Source organism: Apiospora phragmitis (genome assembly GCF_038363925.1).
Source record: "Apiospora phragmitis strain CBS 135458 chromosome Unknown utg000004l:1.0-3135199.0:1.0-3139288.0, whole genome shotgun sequence".
Taxonomy (NCBI): domain Eukaryota; kingdom Fungi; phylum Ascomycota; class Sordariomycetes; order Amphisphaeriales; family Apiosporaceae; genus Apiospora; species Apiospora phragmitis.
Window position 1 is genome coordinate 2643077 of NW_027117402.1, and position 22790 is coordinate 2665866.

Genomic DNA, 22790 nt, shown 5'->3' on the forward strand with positions numbered 1-22790 from the left:
ATAGGCAAACCCAAGGGGAATCAATCCTCAGAAAAGCCCCGACGGGTGCATCTCTGCTAAGGTGACTTAGACAGGTCAAGTGATGAGGACTCATGGCTCCAGTTGGTTGCATGCAGGGCCGCCAGATTAAATGCCAGAGCTATCGACAGTTGGTCGTGTGTTGTCGGGCATGCTTGCAAAATAGTGGCAGATGGAGGTCGGTCGCTATGTACATGTCGTTGTATTGATCAAATGTCGTGCTCGTTCGATACGGCGACAGTGAACGTCTGTCCTACACACGTAAGCGACCGAAATACTGCTGAAATAGGCAAGTCCATGGTCGTCAAGGTACCCGACGAGCGTGCAAAAAGAGCTCGGCCAGGTACTTCTGCCCACTATATTCAGCCACCCCTCCACTGTTGGTAGTTGGGTGTGCACCCGCGGCGCTGACCGCTGGAAAGAGGGTGCGCTGCTACAGCCTGCTAGAGGCACGCTGTCGTTGCTTTGGCGTTGGCCCCCCCTAGAACCCGGCAGCAGCCAGCAGCCCAGAGCACGAGAACCCAGAGAAAGTCCCAGACTCGGACCCCTGGACCGGAGGGGCCAAGGTACCTCGCAACCTCGATTCCATGACACATAGTTTACTTGATGGAAAGACTTGTTTGCAGCATGACGCGAGGGAGGACAGAGCTTGCGACAGTCGACGATACGTGACTACGGCCAGTACTGGAATACATAACGAACCTCATTTCCTCGACGACTTTTCTCTCGTAAGCCTTGCTCTTTTTTATAATACCTAGTGAATCCCTTTTTGCATCACTTCTCGTGCGCAAAGCAACATCACAGCGTTGACTGCCATAGCGTCTCTTTACCACTTATACCCCTTTGTTAGTCATCCACACATCCACCTGCCGTCTATACACACCAGACAACGCCACTTACAGCACTGTCATTGGCTGTTTTCGGTATAATAGCGAACCCATTGAACAAAGACTGCCCAGCCAGCAACCACAACACACACATTCGGGCAAGCAATCGACTCAGGGAAAGAGGCGGAAACAGAGAGATACATTCACACGCCCGTACCGAAACATTCGAGTGCATCCATCCATTTTCCCCTGGGACGAATTTCTCGTGGCCCCTAGAGAGGAGGCAAAACCACCGCCAAGGCCCTACCAGCAAAACTCTTTTTTTTTCCTCCCGGGTTTTTCATCTCTGCCTACTTGGCCAAGCGAAACCGGGTATTTCGTGTGTGCATCTGGTGACCAGATCAAGGCACACAAGTGGCGCTATCCCCGGATTTTTTTGCCCATTAGGTTTTCTACAGGAATCGCGAAGAGAAGAGAAGAGAGAGAACGGCCAGTGGTGACGCAGTAGCGACCCCCTGTAACCGCCCTACCCCTAAACCGACGAATCGCAGTTGCGGGCGACCGGCTATCGCATCATTCTGGCTTTACTTGTTTTTAACAAGCGGGTCAACCAGGGCTTCAATTAAGTTTCCAGGTCAGTTGATGCCGGCTATAATCATGCCGCACCACCGGGTCACGAGCTTCTTTCGCTCGTCAAATGAAAGCATCAACAACATCAAAGCCTCTGTCCAGCGCCGGAGGAGCCCGAGTTCGCGATCGCCAGCCACCACGCCAAGAGAAGGCACTACCCGCACCATCTCGTATGCATCCTCGATGGAGGAGAACAATAACAACCACCACCACCACCTGCACAGCAACAACAGCACCGCACCCACCAGCCCATCGGAAGACCACACACACAGCGGGTTCCACTCCAACTTTTGGGCGCCCACCCCGGTCAACAAGATGACGGAATCGACCACGGTCGCCAGCCACAGCAAAGAGAAGGACCACAAGGAGCACCAGCACCACCGCCTCAGTCTGCCGGGCCTGCACTTCGGCGCCTCCAAATCCCACAAGGAGCACGGCCAACACCCGAACGCCTCGCTGGATTGGAAGATCGAATCTCCGCCCGTCGTCCTGCACGGCGACGCCGAGAACAGCACAGGCGCTCTGGTCTCGGGCCAATTGCTGCTGGCCGTCAAGGATGTACCTTTCATCGAGGTCGAGAGCTTCGAGGCACGCCTGCACATCCATGTCATCCAGAAGCGACCTTTCCAGCACCACTGCTCCGAGTGCATCAACCAGAAGACGGAGCTCAAGAGCTGGAAGTTTCTCGCGGACCCAGCCGCACTGGATCAACGTAAGCTGTGACTCAACTATGCAATGCATTTTCATTGCACCCCCCACACTTGTAGAAGAACTGCAATTTGCTGACACATCCCCGCAGGCTTACACGAGTTCCCTTTCTCCGTATTATTGGAGGGCCATCTTCCCGCCACGACCGACAACCCTGTTGTCACCGTCAAGTATGAGTTCACCGCCGAGGTCAAGCCCAAGCAAGGGCCCTCGCTCAAACTGGCCAAAACCATCGACGTGAAGCGGGCGCTTCCCGTCCCAGAGCTGCCCCATCACTCGGTCCGCATCTTCCCGCCCACTAACATTGCGGCATCGGTGCACTACCCCCAGGTCATTCATCCCATCGGCAGCAACAAGCTGCAGCTGCGTCTAGAGGGCATTGTCAAGACCAACACGGACGTCAACACCGTCGAGTACTGGAAGCTGAAGCGGCTCTCCTGGAAGCTGGAGGAGCACCTCAACACCGTCGCCCCCGCCTGCTCCAAGCACGCGCCCTCGGCCAAGAACGCCGACGCCGAGGAGACCGCGGCCAACAAGAAGGGCATCAAGCGGATCGAGTCGCGCACCATTGGCTCGGCCGACCTCAGCACGGGGTGGAAGTCGGACTACTCGCCCAACGGCAGCGTCGAGATGGAGGTCGAGTACCAGTGCAACACGCACTCCAAGTCGGTGTGCGACATGAAGAGCCACGACGGGACCGAGGTGACGCACCAGCTGGTCGTCGAGATGGTAGTGGTGCAGGAGTACGCGCCCATCCACCAGCCCAAGCACGTGACGCCGACGGGGGTCGCCCGGATCCTGCGTATGCACTTCGGCACCACCCTGACGGAGCGCGCGGGCCTCGGCGTCAGCTGGGACAACGAGGCGCCGCCCATCTACAAGGACGTGCCCGCCAGCCCGCCCTCGTACGACCCGCCCGCCTACTTCCCGGCCATCGGGGAGGAGCCCGTCGACGACCCGGGGCTGAACTACGAGACCCTCGACGGGTTTAGTGATAGCGAGGCCGGCCAGACGGCCCGGACCAGTCTGGAGACAGGCAGTGGGAGGCAGAGTGCCGCCTCGTCGTCACGACGCTATCAACTTCAGTGAGAGACGAGAAGGCCCAATTCCTCTTATCTCCCATCATTACCCATTAGACGAGACTTGGATTTTCTATTCAACCACAGCGAGTTCATGCTTTTGTTTTTAACAACACTATACCCTCTCAAGCAACATTTGATTTGAGAATGGTTTTTTTTTTCAACAACACAATAGACGAAAGGGAAAGGGCGGAAAAGTTGAGATTCACAACACAGCGTTGCATTACACGGAGTTCAGGTTCGGGGGGAAACAAACTGCCCATCCCACTTGGTCTGGTCGATGGTGCCACATACAGAGAACGGAACGGTCTGGTTATTTGCGCTTTTTTATACCTCACACACATCTGAACGCTACATCTACTCAGATAATAGCGTATCGCAATCAGTGATGGCAAGCAAGGCCTCCTGGAGGCGTTCTATTCATAATGATATAAAGGGCTCATTGGGGCCCATTCCACTCAACTGTATTGGCAATTTCTTCTTTCTCTCGTGACGTGATACACATTTGACTTGAAGTGGTAGCATACTTGCCCATGATCACTGCTTCATTTCGAGGGGTACCCCAAGTCGTCGTGAAACGAAACTCGGGATGCTGCGAGGAGGACGCTTTGGGATCATGTCAGTGCACGACATCTCTGCTTCTGCTTACTTCTGGCGGAAATAACTCAACACCCCTCCGACTTTTGCCATGACATCTTGTCGACAATGTGTCAGCTTCTTCGAGGGTTACAGGCAGGAGATTTTGTGCTTTTACCAATTGCAAGGTAGTCCACTCGTCTCTCGAAGTTTGTATAAGTCCGTACACTCCGGATATCCGTGGGGGGGTGGGACTGGGGTGAATAACCCCGCGTCGCTCCCCCGGCAGGCATATATATCGCTGATGAGCGAAGCGCGGAGATTAGGCACGGATGAGACAGCCCAAAGTCCGTACGATCTGCGCCTGCTGTGAAAGCTTGATTAATTGCATGTGTAAGCTGATTGATTGGCCATGTTGACGCGCATTTTCCCCCGACACCCCGACACCCCCATCAGCGAGCGTGCTTGCTGATCTTAAAGCAAGAAGGCAAGTGTCATCGTTCCTTGCTCCCCTCCGTGGTTCCGGTAACTTCCTGACTTGTAGCAACTTCACCGCCTCCCCTCTGTCTCTCATCAATCTCGCTGTACTCACTTAACTACCGCGTCGATACAACTACGTACACACACTTTAGGCGAACTCTTGTTTATCACGTCACGGGTTACATACAGTTCGAGACAGACAACAACAACAAGGAAGAGAAATAATGGATACCTCCAAGCTCTTCCGCGTCGACGGCATGGTCGTGGCCGTGACGGGCGGCGGCACCGGCATCGGCCTGGTCATGGCGCGGGCCCTGCTCGGCGCGGGCGCCAAGAAGGTCTACATCCTGGGCCGCCGGCGCGACATCCTGGAGAAAGCCGCGTCCGAGGCCGCCGCCGACCTGCAGAAGACCTCGTCCTCCTCGGGTACGTGGGGTGGTGTCATGGTCCCCGTTGAGTGCGACGTCACGTCCAAGGCCTCGCTGCAGTCGGCCGTCGACGCCGTGACCAAGGACAGCGGGTATCTGAATTTGTTGGTGGCCAACTCGGGCATCGGCGGCCCCGCGGCCCGCTACGGCCAGGGCAAGTCGGTCGCCGAGCTGCGGCGCGAGCTGTTTGAGGAGGTCGACATGGCCGACTTCACGCACGCGTTCCACGTCAACGTGACGGGGGCGTACTTCACCATGCTCGCCTTCCTCGAGCTGCTCGACGCGGGCAACAAGCACGCTGTGGCTTCCCACGACGCGAAGAAGGATGACGAGGGGGCGGTGTTCGGCGTGCCTTCGGCCGACGCGAGTTCCAATCCCAAGGTCCCTGCCGTCCAGAGCCAGGTCGTCTTCACCAGCAGCATCTCCGCCTTCAGCCGCGCGCACGTGTCCGGGCCGGCGTATGCTGGTAGCAAGGCTGCGATCATGCACCTCACCAAGCATTCGAGCAGTAATCTCGCAGAGCACGGAATTCGGGTCAATGCTTTGGCTCCTGGCTGTAAGTCTACCTACCTGCCTCCTCACTTTATATATTCACATTCAACAACAACAACAACAACAACAACAACACATCACCCCCACTGCCGCCCTTTCCTACTCCTTTCAGCAATCTGTCTCGGGTGATGAGAGCGAGACCAGACTGCGTGTGAGGGGTGTCTACTACTATCTAGTTGCTAATCAATGTTGCTTCGTACCATAGTGTTCCCGTCGGAAATGGCGAGCGGCTTGATGGAGAAGCATGGCGACCCGAGCCACAAGGAGTTCGGCGACCCCCTTTTCCTCCCGTCGCTGCGGTTTGGCACCGAGCACGAAATGGCCGGCACCATCCTGTACCTGGTGAGCCGTGCCGGGGCCTACTGCAATGGGAGCATCATTGTCGAGGATGGCGGGCGGCTGGGTGTCATGCCCGCCGCTTATTAAAAAGGGAAGGAGCCATGGAATGAGAGATCCTGTCCTCTCCTAGCTAGGTCGATGTCGCTTTCTCTGTCGCTGTCTCTGTCGCTGTCTCTGTCGCATCGCGCGAATACTGCCAGGGCTTCAGCTTAGGGGCGAAGGAAGGGCGAGGTCGGGCATTGGCTTTTGGTCGCCGTGTATGTGCTCAAGACTATGGAGGCAGTGATTGATACTCGCGTGGAAGAAAGAGACATGAGTTTAGTGGTGACACCATCGCTCCCGCTTCCTCGTCACATCATTCGTCAAGACCAGGGGTAAACCCATCCTTATTTAATAACCTTCACTTGAAGCTTTCTGATTGATTGGTATCTGCTAAACCCACGATTTTTGAGAGTTAGATATAATTGTCCTGATAATGGTTCGCCCACAGAAAGCGCAGGCTTATTCCCCCCCCCCCAACTCCGAAGGCAACCATGGCGCAAGTATTTATCGTTTCGCGTACACACCCATACACAGACAGCATCGAGCTTCTCATCACATCATCCATTCTCTCAGCATCCTGACCTTTCTAGGTAAACGCCACGCAACGTCTAGGGTCGCCGAACATAACGTTACGATGTTTTTCACATCGCTCCCGAGAGAGCTCATCTTCCAGATTTTGGCGGATGCCGTCCATAACTGTGGTATCTGACGGGCACAGCGCTTGTGATACGTAAGCAGAGACTGGGAGGAGGCAGTCTCGCACGTCATTGTCGAGTCCGGGATCCTCACCACCCATCCGAACAGCACAAAATCCGTTCTCTGGCCTCGATACTGCCCTTACAGAGCGCTTAATGGCAGTATCTTTCTGGAAGATACGGTGCCCATTCGCCTCTATGTCGTCCGTATGGTCGCCGAACGAGTGGTGCGCTACAGTGGTAGCAACTGCAGCAGCACACCTGCACGTTCAGAAATCGCGACCTTGAGAGACTCCCTGGACACTATCTGTACCATGATACATACACATCTAAGCACAATCGAATATTTTCAAGGAGAGAATCTACTGGACATCAACATAGCATTACCCAAAACAATCACCCGCAGAATGTAGGAGTATTACGACGAAGTTCTGTTGGTTTCAGCTGCTTGGCTGAACGAATTAGATCTATTGAAGGAGACTCTACAGTCCACTGAAGGCATTCCTGGCACGCGAGAGTAAGAACCCCCTCCCCTCTCCAAGCCACCGGTAGACTGTGAGTTCGATGACGGCTAACTGATAGTTTGAATAGAAATCTTCTCCGCTATGCAGTCAGCGCGGCAGCTTACAAAGGCCACAATGAAGCAGTCAGGTTGCTTCTTGACGCTATCGTGCACCCGAAAATCAAGTCCCAGGTGGTGATGCGCATTGTTCAGTCCGCCAGCAAAGGCAACCAACTGTCGACGCTCGAAATGGGCCTCAAGCTGGACTACAAATACGACTATAGGCGTCTGGAGTGGGCTCTGCAGAACACCACCAGCCTCCCCATCTTCGAACGACTATATCCGCTGGCCAGAGAGGTCGGCGCGGCCAAAGCTCGCATTAACATCCTGGGCCTCCCAACAGGGGTTCTCCCGGACCACTTCAAAGAGTTGGCCAGCCTCGGCGCCGTGCCCGTCCTGGACCACCTCCTCCACCACATGGACGATCTGAGGTTGGTCACCTGGTCCCGACCCTCCTGCGAATACGGGAACGTGCGATACAATCCTCTATACCGTGCGGCGCGGAGCGGACGAGCCGAGGCCGTGGCCTACCTCCTGCAAGACCGGAAAAAACGATTTCCTCTTTCCCCCGAGGTCCTTCACGTGGCGGTGCAGCATGGGAACTTGGACGTCGTGCGGCTTCTGCTAGAACACCCTGCGACGGCGGACTACCCGTTGGCGACGGCATTACTAGAAGCTACTCGTCGGGAGAACGAAAAGGTCGCCACAATGCTCCTCTCTATGGGTTCCGCCCGGCTCGATGGCTATGATATATTGGCCGCACTAGACGCACGGAAGCACCCCGGGGTGGGAGTACTTGGAGGCGTACATGGATAAGTTGTTCCTTTATTAGAATTTTGGGAAATACGGTGCAGAGCCGCAAGCTTTGTTCGTCCATCCGAATATAGAATACAGCTCTCCATACATCGTGATAGAACACAAGAGTCGTGTCTGTGTCGTGTATGATGTCTACTTCAAATGATCAGGACGATTGATGTTTCCAAAGCGCACTTGTCTTGACGAGGGCTTCTCATCACTAACTCGCCAAGGCTCTGCCGAAAGGTCGTATGCGACGCGATGTGACTGCCTAGTCATAAGAGGCACAGGTACGTACTTCTTTATCCAAAATATATATGCATACCCGTGAATGGCCGAAGATCCAAACAACCACAACGCCTCTAATCCGCTCACATGCGACGACACGAGCCTGCCCTTTCTCCCATCCACTCCCTCAGGACCGAATACATTCGTCAGCACAGAGTACCCCATGCCAATATACCATCGTCATTCTTCACAATGCTCCCCAGAGAGATCATCTACCAGATCCTGCTAGAAGCCGTCCGCGTCCGCGGCACCAAGCGCGCCCAGCGCTTGCGGCTCGTGAATAGGGCCTGGAGAGCAGCGGCAGACGAGGCCTTCATCACGCTTGGCGAGTTCGCGCACGACCCAAAGCTCGAATACGAACGTGCCCCCTACTGGTCGGAGTACACCACTCGCACAGCCCTCCTCCTTCCACCAGAGCCGCATCCCGAAAGTCTCCGCACCATCCGTCAGGCGGCAGAGCGTTTGGCAAGGTATGGCAATCCTGACACATACTCAGACGCCATGCTCAAGGAATACATGGTGGAGATCTGTAAGATGTCACTGGTACTTGACCATGTGCAAGCATACCACGGGATATATTCGCCGAACGATCCGTGGTGGAGACTACTTCGGGACTGGGGGCATGGAGAAAAAGAGAATGTGGACCAGCTTCTTCTGCGCACGGCAGCTTGGACGAACCAGGTGGCACTCTTGAGGGAACTTCTGTCACACCGGGGTGTCCTTTTGCCAGGTGACCCAAGAGTCGTAAAGGAGTAAGAAACTTGGATCCGCTCCGCTTCACTCGAGAAGAGAGTTTCTAACAGGCCAGCAGTCGCTATGCCCGCAACTTCGCTCTAGATATGGCCGCTTACAGAGGCAACAATGAGGCGGTCCGTTTGCTCCTCGACTCCTTCGAAGGTACTAATAGGGACCCCTACAATTACCATAGGGTGGGAGCGGAAAAGGATGTTCTTAAGTTCGCGAGTATAGGGAACAGCCTGTCCACGATCGAGCTGTTCGTCGGGCAAGGTCATAAGGAGATCCTCCTGCTTCCCATGGTCTTCATGACAGCTAGCCTGGACATCTTCCAGAAGTTTTACCCGGGCTAGATACTTCATGGACAATGATCCGAATGTTGAATATGTCGAATACCTCATGGCATCGATGGCGCGCCGAGGCATCGTGTCGATCCTGGATTACCTATTCCGTCTTCACTTTCCGGACCCTACCTCCTGGTGCCCCGACAGCCGACCTGAGGGTCCGGCGAAACGTTCGCTACTGTTGGGAGCAGCACAGGGTGGCCAAGCAGAGGCGGTGGGCTTTTTCCTGGAGAAAGGCTACCCAGTTCGCCCCGGCGTTCTCGTGGCGGGCGTGCGTCATGAAAACCCTGCCCTTGTCCAGCTATTTCTGGAACGGTCCAGCTTCGAGGTCACCAGCACCGACACGTTGGCCATTGCCGTGCGGAAGGAGGACGACAAGGTGCTCAGGATGCTCCTCGACCTGGGCCCGGCTCGGCTGGATTTTGGTCGCAAAGAAGGCTTGGTCACGTATGCCCGAAGGCAGGGGCTGGAGTCGATGGAGAAGCTACTTCTTGAACATTGGGTGGAGTGATTCCTACATACCTTAGGAAACAGATCATGCAGCTCGTTTCTTGTGCTTTCGTAGTCGAGAATACGCTGTCGCACCTCCCGGGTTTAACCCCCCTTTCCCACCTAAATTAAAGTAGGCATCGCGCGACCAGACACCCTTATTAGCTCTACTTGTACTTGTATCAATATACCTACTTATTAGCTTCCGACCGCCTTATAGACCCACGACCAGGTTTGAATGTACTAATCTTGGATAAACCCCGTGTAGCGATGGAATCATGCCACGCTGTCGCATGCTGTCGGGATCTAAATAGAAACGGCCGCTGTCTTATCTAATGTAGCTATCGATAAGAGACCAGATGCGTTGGAGGTACCTTTTCTAATGCACAAGCCCCCCTCACCCATGCTTCCCGGCATCGTTCGTTATTCAAGTTGGATCAATTCAATCCCATCATTCTCTGGTACCAGTTTATCGTACATGAAATGCTGGATCAATCAAGTATCGAACTCGTCGAGCTCATTCTCCATTCACTCGATAACTTTCAGCTTCCTCACGTTCCGTTGTGTCTCCCGCCGGTTGTGTCGAGCAACATACGACTTGTTCGCACAAAGATGGTTTGCCGTTCTGACCACGGACTTCACGCCGCGTAGTCTGCGTCGGCTTTTTCACATTTCCCAGAACCACGAGATAGCATCGCGCGTTCGCTGTCTACGCATAGCTGATTACGACAGGCCCCCCTTCCCAGCCGCTCTCAAATCAGGTCTACACGATGATGAATCGGACAGCATCGGGCAGCCATGCCCACGCTGCGAGAGCAGCTGTCTTGACCTCAATTCGCGGCAGGCTAACGAACCGAGAGAGATGCTGCTCCGTTTCGCCCACTGCACCGAAATCTGCATAACCGATGGCTTCGAGGAGGAACCTTGGTCCCAGTTTGCGCCCCACAGGCTGAACCCCGTTGACCTATGCTAGCTCATGCTCTCTCTGCTCCCCCAAGACGGGAGGCTTCAAGTTCAGCGATTTGATGTGCAATTCGAGAGGAGCCCTGTCGAGAAAGATAATAACTGGCCTCCCAGCCCAGAGCTATCCACTCTCCTGAGCCAGTCTTCGGTGGGCATCCCACCTCCGGCAGCTGAGCATTAGCTGGGGATTCAGGGAAACTCTGATCGACGTCATGATACCGTTGATCACATCCGCCGTCCAGCTGAAGTCGCTGACCCTTCGCCACCCTGGCTATAGCGACGTGGACGCCTTCTTCACCCAGCTAGCCTGTGCGCCGCAGCTGCCGGCTCTGTCCGAACTCAAGTTCGCCGGCTGTAATCGAGTCGCGCCCGCTACCCTCCTTAGGTTCATCGCACGCTTCCAAGCCACGCTCGAATCACTATGGATAGAAAACGTCACGGTGGCCGAGGGCAAAATCGGCGACGTCCTGAACCAGCTTGCCACGTTGGACTTGCCGGCTCTGAGATGCGTTACCGTGGCAGATTGCTTCCGGGTCTTCTTCTGTCCACTCATTTTCAAGCAACCTGTCATGGAGCAGTGCGGCGACGGATTCGAGTTCACCTTGAGAAGTTCCCGAAGAAAGAGCCGGGTCAACGGTGTCCGCTATCGCGGCCACGGCGACGACATAAGACTCGCTTTATCGGCACTTGGGGACAGTTCTTACAAACTACAGTCTGGAGGCTCGGAACCGGACACACCGGATATGTATTTTCCTGCTGGAATGCAGACAGGGCGTGTGGTGCGGGAATTCGCATGATGCTGGGATCAGGGATTTATGAGTTCAAATCAAGCAAAAAGGGATGACCCTGAAATTCTTCGCCTTAAGCCAACGACCGTGCGCTGAGCAAATACCCCACAGGCTCTTTGCTATGTAAGTGGAAGTCTATTCAAGGCAGGCAATCGTGCCAAATTCAGAGGTACGTTCATCGAAGGAATAGCCGAAGTGACTCTTGTGCCAGGATATCGTCCACGACGTTGTTGCTCAACCCGTTTCCTTCTACTAGCTCTGGAAAACAAGCGAAGCCGGCTACTTTGTGTGGACCTAATCGAGGTCTTTCAACAATAGCAGATGATGATGATGATGATGATGAATCCCCCTTCCACTCGCGTAAGATGACCGGCCTCATCAGAGACGGCAGAAGAGCGCCTAGGTCGCCGTTCATGGTACGAGGAGGGCATAGGCCGATGTACCCCCGCTCCGTCACCACGAGCTTCTGGCCCGCCAGCTCGCTGGTCCAGAAAAGAACTTGTTTCAGCAGTGGATCATACGGGTCCAGGTCCAGGTTATGATGCTTATCCGAGCCCCTTCCGCTGAAGTGAGCGTGCAGCTTCCTGTAAATAGTCACGAGCCCGTCGGTCGTATAATCTTGCCCCTCGATGCTCGTGCTCGATTACGTACGCGGCGGTCTCCTGGAAGATCTGCCTCGGGTGCTTGTGGTAATCCGGGGGATGAAGCTGCTGGACCTTCGGTGGTGCCATTCCGTACAAGGCGTACATTTTATCTCGAGTATTATAACACTGGCGGTTGCGGGAATCCATGAGCAAGTTCCAGCAAAGGAAAAGGGGTCCCTTTCAACGGTTTCCGCAGATTTGCAAAACTAACGAAGGGGTTCACGAAGACCAAAGGCGCCATAGCCGCGGCTTTGACGGCATATCCCCAAACCGAGGTCATGGCCGGGTCCGCTCGCTGGGGGGCTGATTCGGGATCCGGCATGGATGGTCCTAGTTTGGAGCCAAAGGTTCTGACTTCGGAGAGCACTTGGACCAGCCCTTCCTCGCCGCGTTTGAGACTTTCCACAAACTCATCGACCCCTTTCTGTACCAGTAGTCTCTGGCGGAGATCACCGTTCTCGTGTAGCAGATGTCGCAGCAATAAGTCATGTGCATCTGGGTCATCGCCAACGAGACATTGATGGACGTCGTCTAAACTCATCCGGCCCGGGCTTGTTTGTTCCGGGTCTATAGTAGGGGCTGGTAGCCCGCCCGTCCTATTAGACTTACATAATGACAACAGCTTTGGCCAATCCTCCGGCACCTGCTTGGCTTGGGCTAGGAACGCGTTGAGGACAGGCGTATCGGCTTGGTCTGGCAGGTGTGGTGCGGAGAACGAATGTGGCCCGCACATGCAGATTGGATCGATAGTTGGTAGCCTGTAATATTCCTGAAGAGTCCACATGCCTTTCCAGTAAGCCATCTTCTTGAACTGGCCAAGTCCTTTGAGGACCTGGGCCAACTCAGCAGTGGGCAAGAGTAGAAGTTCCTGCGCTGCATTTGCCCCCTCCGCATTGTGTTCTGGGGCGGCTGACCTGGACAAGGATGACAAAGACGACGACGACTCATGAGGAAACACCGCCGACCCGTTGATGCGGATGTTGTTGCGTCGATGTATTCCTGTGCCCAGAGGATGGCAGCCTCCATCGGCTCGGTTGGCTCGCCCAGCCATGCCAGCACGTACCGGGCCGAACGATACAGTCGCGCCATCAAGGGTATCTGGGCACTCTTTTCCGCCGTGTTGTCCTGGTCTATGCATACAGCATCCACCCACAAGACTCGCGCTCGTGCTCGTGCTTGCGAGGACGATGACGGCAGGGGACGTAGACGGCGAAGCGCGGCTACCAGGTTGTCCGTGACGGGCATGGTTTCGCCCCCAACGCAGACGGGCTCGCGGAGGGAGAGATCACCCCACAAATACGACAAGGCTTCGAAGTCGGTGGTTTCGTCGAGGGAGACGACTTCCAGCGAGCACCGGATCTCCGCGTCGAAGTCAGGGGCTGACAAGAGCGTGAAGAGTCGGATTTCGGACCGGACGGGGTCTAGAGGCTCGTACTTGGGACCCATGGCTTCATTAATAAAAGCGTTTTCGATGGCATACAGATAGCAAGCGATGATGTATAAAGTGCTAACTAGAAGGAAATGAAGGAAAACTACAAGAGGGAATACCCTTCCGGTGCTACATATAGACAAACGAAACTGGTTTCTAAGCAGGAGATCCCTGTTAGAGTGCTCTGCCTCACAGTAATTCCTGCAGGAAACGGAACCAAAAGCAGAAGGGGGCTTAATTACTGCTAAAGATTAAGTAGGCATGACGATAGGAAAAAAAAAACAGATCAGGCATGACTGACCTAGAATCAACCCATTGAGCTTCTTTCAACCCCGCACGAGGCGTATGGGATATCACATCACGTGTACTCTACATAAACCAGCCACTTGGGGGCCAAGAAGTAGTATATCGGTCTGTACGTGCTCGTTGGTATCGGCCGTGCATTTGCCCTATGGCTCGCTCCTTTGTTTACAAGAGGTTGAACATACGTATTCAGGAAACGGAAACTTGTGATTGAAAGGCGGTAAGTAGACCCTAGAATACCAGGAGCAGCAACAATAATGTCTCTACTATATATTGTATTTATCAGGCATCTCTGGAGGGGGTGTAGCACAAAATGTGTGGTACCCCTAAGAAGGTTTTGAGCCCCGATATGCGCCGCCTCTGTGTCGTGTCGGAATTAGGCAACAATAGCATTGTATATAATTCAAGTTTATACCTTCACCCTCAGGATTAGTCACCTTGGTTTCGTGCGGTCAGAGGTCAACGTTGGGTTCAGGGCCCTGTATTCCGAAAAAGTCCAGTTACGTTAAATAAGGAATGTCGCCGAAAGCATCCCCCACCCATGCCAACAAAGAGATATCTTGAGTAAAGGTAAATGTTTTGTTTGTTACTAAGAGATCCTTCACATAGCTACACCCACTATATTACTGCAGTGAATGTATGATTTATATATAGTATCCCATCTTTCAAGATCTCCCAAAAACAGCGATGCAGTAGATACAACGCGAATAACACAGAACCAAGATAGTATGGTACAACCCCATTTGGAACGCATAAAGAGTGTTTCCAGCTTCGGGATCGAAGCCATCACCGCACTGAAGCTCCATTTGGTAAGTACGGCTTCGTTCTCCAAGACTATACCTACCGCCATTTGCCATCCTGGGCGCTAATATAGCAAACCACTAGCTATCAGAAGAACGGGTGATAAAAGAACCTGAACGTCAAGCGCAACGTGCAAAATAACGTACTGAGCACCACCTCATCTTCAATAATGGAACGTAACGAGTGTAAAGAGAATGAAGTGGGAACGGAGACGGCTACCTCCACGCCCCGAGAATATCTCCACCATGATGATGATATGGTGGTCCAGTACTTCGCTGATACTGTTGTTGCTGAGGACGACATAATCAATGTACATACCCGCGGGAGCCTGAAGGCATACGCAGTGGAGGCCCTGAAGTATCTGGAAGTGGGTGATGTACTATTGCTGAGGAGACAAGTAAGAGAAGCCCTAGATTACTGAAAAATACCAATATATAAAGATGCCTGTATATATACACAATATCTCCCTAATGGCACCTCGCGATGCATACGTACAATCTGACCCTCATTTCTTTTTCTCCCGCAAAGCGCCACTTGTAACCTGATGAATGCATATCAGGGATAGGTGCTGCCCATGATATCTAACCCCCCTTTTCCGAAAAGGCAACAGCCGCCTTTTTTTCCGCTCCCTCTCTCTTTCTTTTCTTTCTTCTCCTTCTCACACCTACCTACCTCACCACCGGCGTCAAATAAACCTGCAGCGGCGGCTTGTCCCACAACGCAAACGCCTTCTGCCCCGTCAGCCACCCGCGGCTCTCGTCCGCGATGCGCATGTCGAAGTTGTACACGATCTTGGCCAGGATGAGCCGCATTTCGGCGTACGCGAGGTTCTTGCCGATGCAGTTGCGCGGGCCCAGGCTGAACGGCTGCATCGCATCGAGCACGTCCCCCGCGAACCGGGGGTCGCCCAGGAACCGCTCCGGGTGGAACCCCATCGGGTCCGTCCACAGCGCCGGGTCGTGCGACGCGGCGTAGTGCCACACGGCGACCCGCGTCCCCGCGGGCACGGCGTGGCCCGCGACGGTGGCGCCGCCCGCCGGCACCAGGCGCGGCAGGCCGATGACGACGGGCGGGTACCGCCGCAGCGACTCGTTGAGGCAGGCAAGCATGTAGGCCAGCGAGCCGACGGAGCCGAGCGTGATCTCGGCGTCGTCGGCGAACGTCGCGCGGACCTCGCGCGTCAGCCGCGCGAGGGCGTCCGGGTTCGTCAGCAACAAGAACGTGGCGCCGCTGAGCAGCGTCGCCGTCGTCTCGGACCCGGCCACGATCAGCAGGCTCGCGTTCATCTGGAGCGACGGCAGGTCCAGCCCCAGCTCGTCCTGCTTGCGCAGCAGGCCCTCGAGGAAGTCCGGGCGCGCCTCCGCCCCGAGCTCCATGCGCTGCAGCAGCTTCTCGCGCGTCAGCTTCTGGTGCTCGTCGCGGCTGTGCATGCCGCCGTAGCGGCTGAGGGCCTGGACGAGCGCGCTGCCGCCGACGCTCATGAGCGCGCTGACGACGCCGCCGAAGCGGATCGTCTCGGTGATGCGGCGGACCCAGGGGTGGTAGCTGCCGCTCTTGAGGCAGCCGAAGGGGCTGCCGAAGCCGAGGTCGCCGATGACGTCGAAGGTGCACCAGTTGAGCCACTCGCGCATGTCGACCGCCTGGGGGGGCTGGTTATTATGACCATCGGCCGGGCCGGAGCAGTTCTCCCGCAGCCGGCGGATGAGCAGGTCGACGTAGCCGCCGATGATGGGCTCCTGCGCCCGCATGCTGCGCTCGCTGAAGCCGTGGGCGAGCTGGCGGCGCAGCGCGCCGTGGAACTCGCGCGACTGGGCCGAGACGATATTCTCGGGCATGGCCGGGATGGGGCGGTAGAACTGCGCGTCCTTGGGGAACTCGGGCTCGCTCGGGGCGCGGTGGCCGTAGATGTCTCTCCAGGCCTGGGGGTCGGTGAAGGCGAGCTCATCCGGGGCGATGCGCACGACGGCGCCGTACGCGCGGTGCAGGTCCGCGACTTGGAGGCCCAGCCGGCCCGTCGCGATGGAGTACGCGCGGGGCAGGTTGGAGGCGCGGTGGAGCAGGGGCCCCGGGAAGGCGCGCAGGGGGTGCAGGAACAGGTTGTACGCGAGCCAGGCGGCATAGTAGGCGATTCCCTGATCCGGAAGGTTAGCATGGCGTTGATTGGGCGCCGGGAAGTCGGGCAGATCTGGATGAAGATGGGGCGGAATTTCAATTCAAGGTGCTGACGTACCGAGACAACGGCGAGCAGTGCCAGATTGGGAAAGCCAAGACCAGATACATGTAGATCTACCATGCTGACGACTGTCTCTGGGCGGCTAATGATTCAGGAACAGTACTAGTAGCGACTTAATATTGAACTCCTCTAAGCAGCGAGTATATCATCTTCGGACGATACAAAATACTGCATGAGTCCAGGATGGGTTCGGATAAAGAAAAGGGAAGACATGCGTGTCTATTTAACTCCAAAGACCAATGCATCGAGGGGCCCTGGCGTCACAGAACCAAGGGGTGGTCTTGGCGATAGGGCAATGCCAGGAGCGGATATCGAGGCCATGCGAGCGAATCCCTACATCACCGGCTTTACTTCTTCCAGTATAGGCTTGCGCGACGGTGTAGATTGCGGCCAATCGAAGTGACGGCACTAACCCTCTACTCATCGAGCCGAGCCCTCGTTGTCAGGGGGGGCGATAGGGTTTTATGTTGATCCCCCGCGATCTATCTCGCCGCGACCTCCGGCTGCTCGCGTTCCGTTGCTGGCTAAGCATAAAACGATGCATGGCCAGATAGCCTTACCCACACCCGATCCGGCATCAAGTTCCCATTGGAAGAAACTGCCTGTTGCCGGCTTCCGTTATGCTAGCTGGCTAGCGCAGAATAAAGGACGTCTCCTCATCCTGCATAAATCTTGACCGGTGCTGTGTATTTCCGAGATTGGGTTGGGCATCTCCATGAAAATAGTACGGAGTACGGATATCCATCCACAGACTGTTGTGCTTCCATACTATGTATGACACCATGCTAACCTACCGGACACGGAGTTCGGGGTCTCCTTTCGTTCCCGAAACCTGTCCCAGTAGTACAATATCTCCACGAACGCATAAACATGAGACAAGCCCGGCGCGGGGATTGGGCATGATTGGTGATGAGCTCTGAACTGACCTGTCGATTTCCATTTCTTTTAGGCCAACCGACATAGATTGGGGGCTTGGAGCGCTTTTCGTACCTTGGCGTTTCGGTGATTCGCTCGCACAGTGCCACGAGGAAAGGGAACGTCCAGAGCAGCGAAGCCACCGTGTCACTGGTACCAAACACTCGGGCAAAGCCGTCATGGCTCGTATGATGTATCAACAGCTAGATAGACATCTACAACTATTTCCTTATTGCCCCGAACGAACGAATGATGGGAGAGAAAAAGTGCCCATCCAGCATTATTCTGATTCCGAGATTAATCCCTCTTCCCCTTTCCCACACCCTGCTCGCCGTCCGTCGTGTTGCCGCCCCCAAATGTCGACGAGCTGCCTCCTCGACCCGGAAACTGAAATCGACAACGCCGACCAGCTTGCTGACGTCCCGGACCAGGTCCTCGAGGTCGTCGCAGACGAGGCTGCTGCACACCTGCAGCACGGCGAACTCGGCGTACCCGTTCTCGGCCATGTGCTTGGCGTCCAGCAGGCCAAACGGGCCGCCATTGCCTGCTGTTCCACTTCCTGTTTCTGTGGCCGATGTCGACGGGGATGCTTTTGCCACCTCCCCTACTTCTTCTTCTTCTCTATCACTGTCACTGTCGCTGGCGCTCTCGTCGTCACCACTGCTGTCACGGTCCCCACTACGATCCCGACGATGCCGCCGCGCCGCCAGCACCCCCAACCGCCGCGTCAGCGCAAACGGCCTCGGCAGCGGCATATTAGGCGGCAGTGAGTGGCCCGTCTGGAGCGAGTGCGACAGCAGCGTCAGCGTGCAAACGATACCGCGCTTAGTAGGCACGACGTCGGCCATGAGCTCGGCGAGGGCGTCGATCCACGCGCGGTCCGGCTCCTGCTCCTTTTCCCTTTCCTTTTCCTCCTCTGTTTCTTCTTTCCTCCCGGTCGGGGGTGGTGTGTACCCAACCGTGTGGGCCATGAGGGTGAGGTACGACGTGATGCGCGTCGCCCGCTTGATAATGTCCTCGTAGACCCCGCGCGGAAACGCGCCGCCGACGGCGGGCTCCCAGCGCTGCCAGTCGGCGTGCTGCTTGAGCGAGGGCAGCAGCAACAACAACTTGCCGAGCAGGAGCTGGCGGTGCTTCTTGAGGCGGTTGGTGGGGCTCCGCTTACAACGCGGGTCGCCGCCCGTGCCGTGCAGCTTCGACTTGAGCGACTCGTCGATGACGCTGAAGTAGTGGGCCAGCAGGTACAGCGTGGCCGAGAGGTCGCGCCGGATCCACGTCCGCTCCGTCAGGGGCGAGGGAAGATAGTCCAGAAGAAGGCCACCGCGCAGCCGCCTAAGTGTTTACTGTTAGCTACGGGAGACAAAGGGAGATGTCGTGTTATGAGGGACTGGTTTTACTGACCAGCAACACAAGCTAAACGATACGGCGCAAGTTCATAGATACTGATGAGTCGGTTAGCTTGAAGGTGCATAGTAGTTATTGCACATGTACCTGGAGCGGCCGGGTTCACTTACGGATAGTATGTTTGACCAGTTGCTTCGGAAGCCGGGACACCCAATTTCAGCACTTGTAACTCATACCCAATGATCAAGACCTGTTGTTGCGCAAGTTGGTTAGTTGAAAAGTAGTGCCTACAAGGGAGAAGCCCTCCCTCCAATTGAGGATCTACCACGTACATGGGTCACCATGCAGATCATAACTGCTGGCGTGAACTGCGGGAACTTGAGCAGGAAGTAGTGCTCAAACACAAGGAAGATGAAGAGGAACACCAAGATTCCAGGTGTCTTCTCGCCTACGATATACCTAATCCGATTTGGTCAGTCAGCAGTCCATGGAGTTGGTTGATAGTGTTATACGGGCTTACCAATTAACCAAGGCAAGCACCATGGAGATCACAGTTCCGCCGACTCGGCAGAAGAACCCCTGGATGGATTGACCAGATGCTAATAACAATCGGTCAGTAACGAAGGCGAGAGTCTCTACCCAATTTGACAGATACTTGACTCGACTTACTCTGCGTCATGCCGATGGCAATGATGATCATGGCCCACACCATCCGCTGCTGCTGGAAGAACTGCTGCGTGGACTCGAGAAAGTTCACGATGCCGATGGTCATGGTGGCGCACGCGACTCGGATCCCGAACGTGCTGGCCTCGGACGAGAAGAAGCGCGAGACGGCCCGGACGCCCTCGCCGATCCGTTCGAGCGCGTTGACGGGGGGCAGGTGCTCCGGGTCCTTCTTCGTCGCGAAGCTGTCGCCCATGTAGACGATGTTCATGTCCAGGATGTCGTTGCTCTCTGTCGACTCCTCGTTGTCGCTGAAGATGGACGAGACCCACTTCTTGATCCGCCGGTACTTGGGGATGATGAGGCGGTTCTTCGACATGGTCCCGTCGGCCACCTTCTGGTCGGCAAAGTGTACGGGAACCCCGGACGGAGTCCCCGATCTCGGTCATCTGGGCCAATCTCAGTCAGCATATCATCATCGTTTGAACCTGGACTCAACATGGGTGTTTTTTTTCCTTCCACTTACAAGTTTCTCGATATAGAGTAGTAGGAAGAGCTGGAACTGGTCGCGTTGATGCCTGTTGCCGCCGCTCGGGAACGAGGGAATGCTCTCCAGATCAGCCCCTGCGGCTGCTTCGTCAAAGGCCAGTCCCCTCTCCCTCGCCCAGGATCGCAAAATGTCCACCTTGACGGCCTCAAAGCTTTTCACCTTCTCCTCGAGAGTCCTGGCAAACCCGGGATCTCCCGGCTGCACCATGTCACCCTTGGCCTCCACGTCGGCGTCGATGGCGTCGGCCCTCTTCTTGGGCTTCTTAGGTCTGGGCAGGATCTCGAGCACCATGCCGGCATGCTCCAGCCCCTGATCCAGGGCCGCCGACAGGGTCTCCAGCGGTTCGTGGAGCTGCTTCATGATTTCGTTCCAGATCCGCTTCTCCGCGTTCTTCTCTTCGATGACGTCGGCTGGGGTGTCGTTGTCGGTGTTCCATCCGCGCCGTTCGGCAATGCGCTGGAAGATGTCGATCACCGTCGAAAGACCAATGATGGGGATGAGGCAGGAACGTAGGTGATAGAAAAGTAGCTTAATGTCGCAGCCATCCAGTTTTCCCCATCTGCATACATATGTACATACACCGAGCATCAGTCAACTGTAACAAGTATACATAGTTATCACAGCAAGGCAGGGGAGGTACTTACGCGAAATCTCTCTTAGCAAAGGGCAGATCTGCCTGCATCTTACCACTAAGCTGACGCAGGCTCGCGATCGTCTGCTTGACCTGCTCCGCCTCGGCGCGGTTGTGAGGCTGTAGCTTCGGAGCGGGCGGAGGAGGCGGAGGCGCAGCTCCACCCGCCTTGCTAGCTTTGCTAGCCTTCCTCTCCAGCCGCCTGGACTTGATGCGCTGCAGGAGCCCGGGCCCGGCGGCTGCGGCGGGCTCGGCGAACATGTCCTCGCTCTCGAGGCTCTGGAGGTAGACCTTCTCCTGCTTGACGGCGCCGCGCATGAGCGTGAGGGCGGCCCGCATCTGGCCGTACGTGACCTTGCGGCTCGGCAGCGGGAAGACCAGCAGCGACGCGCCCGTGGCCAGGCCCATGGCCGCGAGCATGGCGACCAGGATGCGGCGGATGACGGACTCGAAGGCCGCGTTGCTCGTCATCTGCGGGCTGAAGGTGCAGCTGATGCTGGTCAAGATGGAGTAGAGGATGACGGGCACGTTCAGGGTCGGGTATTTCGCCCGCAGCACGTTGACGAACCAGATGCTGACAAAGAGCCCTTGAAGGGGGAGTTCGGTTAGTTAGTTGATTCTCTGTTCAGGTTTATGGAGACACATGTTGAGGACAGGATGAGTTGGTCGAGCTTACAGACTCCGGACACGGCGGACTGGCTCGAGTTGTACGTCGGGCGTCTTGTGACGGGGTCTATGGCAGGACCGGTCTGCGTGTGCAACCGAGCCTGAAGCGATGTCCATAAGATCAACCTACGTTGTCACAAAGTCAGCCTTGATAGGATAGAAATGATATGTGAATGGTAATGAAGGATAGCTCAATGCGTATAAGGGCAAATGAGTATGAGATTTTGGGGAGCATCTTCATAGTCTTCTTATGACTAAGTACGTAAGCAGGTGCACAACTTACAAGCCCATGGCAGCCCCGGCACAGACGAAGATGAGGTTCAGGACCACATTCTGCAGATACTTGCCGCGCGGCAGTATGGAGAGAGACAGGATGCTGATGATGCCGATGAGATAGCCCAGCGTGGTGAAGTAGTTGGCGACGGCGGTAGACTGGTAGATGGCGATACCGATGGTGGGTGGGACCGCTCCTCTGTTTTACGCTGAATCAGCACATTGCATACATACAAGTATATGCTGGTTGGTTCTTTACTCACTTTACCATGATCAGGAAAGTCGGCAGGTCGATGGGGGTGAAGCCGAGCTGGGCCATCTTGCCCGGCTTCTTCGGCGCCGGAGCGGCCGCGACCTCCTTTTTGGAGACATTGCTGTTCTGTCTGTCGTTGCCGCGGCTCATACTGGGCTTCATCTTCTCCTCTTCTTGAGGATTGCCATTGCTGTGACTGTCGGGGTCGTTACTCGTCATGCTATGCCTGACATTGATTGATTGAATGAGGATGACGACAAGCCGGGTTTCCTTGGACTAGCCGGGCAAGTGCATGCAAAACAAAGAAGGACTACCGGATTCGCGATATACTTTGGTAGGATCTCGGAGTGACACCAATCAGGAACAACGCCACCAGGTGGACATGAGATGGGAATATAGCAGGATTACGGCAGCAAAGTAGCAGCAGCAGCAGCAAGCAGGTTGCAGAAGATCTCCCAGATTTCTGATTTTCCGGTCGTCATAAACACACCGTTGGTTCGCACTACTTTTTTTTAGTCCTTCCTACCTTTGTCAACGGAGCTGGCTCGAGCTGGGCAAGAAGAGAACACGCTGAAGAGATTTGGGGGCGCGCCCAGTAATGGAGAGAGAGAGAGCTAATGGGCGGTCGAGGTCGAAGTGGGGCGTGGCTGTCGGCATTGGCATTGCGATCGAATCAAGATGACAGATGAACAGTGGGATGGATGGATGGATTTCTAGTCATGTCGTGCACCGACAACCTGGGATCAT

General features: G+C 55.6%; 9 protein-coding genes across 9 annotated transcripts; 5 read left to right on the forward strand and 4 right to left on the reverse strand.

The window, feature by feature from the left end:
• Positions 1-1502: 1502 nt before the first annotated feature.
• Positions 1503-3272, forward strand: PG994_003945 (LMBR1 domain-containing protein; the record flags this gene model as incomplete). The annotated part of the gene is made up of 2 exons (XM_066855354.1): positions 1503-2187; positions 2275-3272. 2 exons carry the CDS (start codon positions 1503-1505, stop codon positions 3270-3272), a joined length of 1683 nt encoding a protein of 560 aa, XP_066719632.1.
• A 1270-nt stretch (positions 3273-4542) lies between these two features.
• Positions 4543-5724, forward strand: PG994_003946 (short-chain dehydrogenase; the record flags this gene model as incomplete). The annotated part of the gene is made up of 2 exons (XM_066855355.1): positions 4543-5302; positions 5504-5724. The coding sequence occupies 2 exons, from the start codon at positions 4543-4545 to the stop codon at positions 5722-5724; spliced, it is 981 nt and encodes a 326-aa protein (XP_066719633.1).
• A 589-nt stretch (positions 5725-6313) lies between these two features.
• PG994_003947 (uncharacterized protein) lies at positions 6314-7752 on the forward strand (the record flags this gene model as incomplete). The annotated part of the gene is made up of 4 exons (XM_066855356.1): positions 6314-6380; positions 6435-6601; positions 6788-6891; positions 6966-7752. 4 exons carry the CDS (start codon positions 6314-6316, stop codon positions 7750-7752), a joined length of 1125 nt encoding a protein of 374 aa, XP_066719634.1.
• A 459-nt stretch (positions 7753-8211) lies between these two features.
• On the forward strand, positions 8212-9609 carry PG994_003948 (uncharacterized protein; the record flags this gene model as incomplete). The annotated part of the gene is made up of 3 exons (XM_066855357.1): positions 8212-8771; positions 8831-9013; positions 9090-9609. The coding sequence occupies 3 exons, from the start codon at positions 8212-8214 to the stop codon at positions 9607-9609; spliced, it is 1263 nt and encodes a 420-aa protein (XP_066719635.1).
• Positions 9610-10762: 1153 nt separating this feature from the next.
• On the forward strand, positions 10763-11347 carry PG994_003949 (uncharacterized protein; the record flags this gene model as incomplete). Its single annotated transcript, XM_066855358.1, has 1 exon — positions 10763-11347. One exon carries the CDS (start codon positions 10763-10765, stop codon positions 11345-11347), a length of 585 nt encoding a protein of 194 aa, XP_066719636.1.
• A 166-nt stretch (positions 11348-11513) lies between these two features.
• Positions 11514-12087, reverse strand: PG994_003950 (uncharacterized protein; the record flags this gene model as incomplete). Its single annotated transcript, XM_066855359.1, is given in 2 exon segments — positions 11514-11976; positions 11990-12087. 2 exon segments carry the CDS (start codon positions 12085-12087, stop codon positions 11514-11516), a joined length of 561 nt encoding a protein of 186 aa, XP_066719637.1.
• Positions 12088-12100: 13 nt separating this feature from the next.
• PG994_003951 (uncharacterized protein) lies at positions 12101-13227 on the reverse strand (the record flags this gene model as incomplete). Its single annotated transcript, XM_066855360.1, has 3 exons — positions 12101-12549; positions 12592-12896; positions 12941-13227. 3 exons carry the CDS (start codon positions 13225-13227, stop codon positions 12101-12103), a joined length of 1041 nt encoding a protein of 346 aa, XP_066719638.1.
• Positions 13228-15183: 1956 nt separating this feature from the next.
• Positions 15184-16808, reverse strand: PG994_003952 (uncharacterized protein; the record flags this gene model as incomplete). The annotated part of the gene is made up of 2 exons (XM_066855361.1): positions 15184-16647; positions 16746-16808. The coding sequence occupies 2 exons, from the start codon at positions 16806-16808 to the stop codon at positions 15184-15186; spliced, it is 1527 nt and encodes a 508-aa protein (XP_066719639.1).
• Positions 16809-17884: 1076 nt separating this feature from the next.
• On the reverse strand, positions 17885-22262 carry PG994_003953 (uncharacterized protein; the record flags this gene model as incomplete). Its single annotated transcript, XM_066855362.1, has 10 exons — positions 17885-18995; positions 19244-19257; positions 19340-19466; positions 19528-19606; positions 19677-20067; positions 20197-20779; positions 20865-21438; positions 21528-21643; positions 21801-21989; positions 22054-22262. 10 exons carry the CDS (start codon positions 22260-22262, stop codon positions 17885-17887), a joined length of 3393 nt encoding a protein of 1130 aa, XP_066719640.1.
• Positions 22263-22790: the final 528 nt, after the last annotated feature.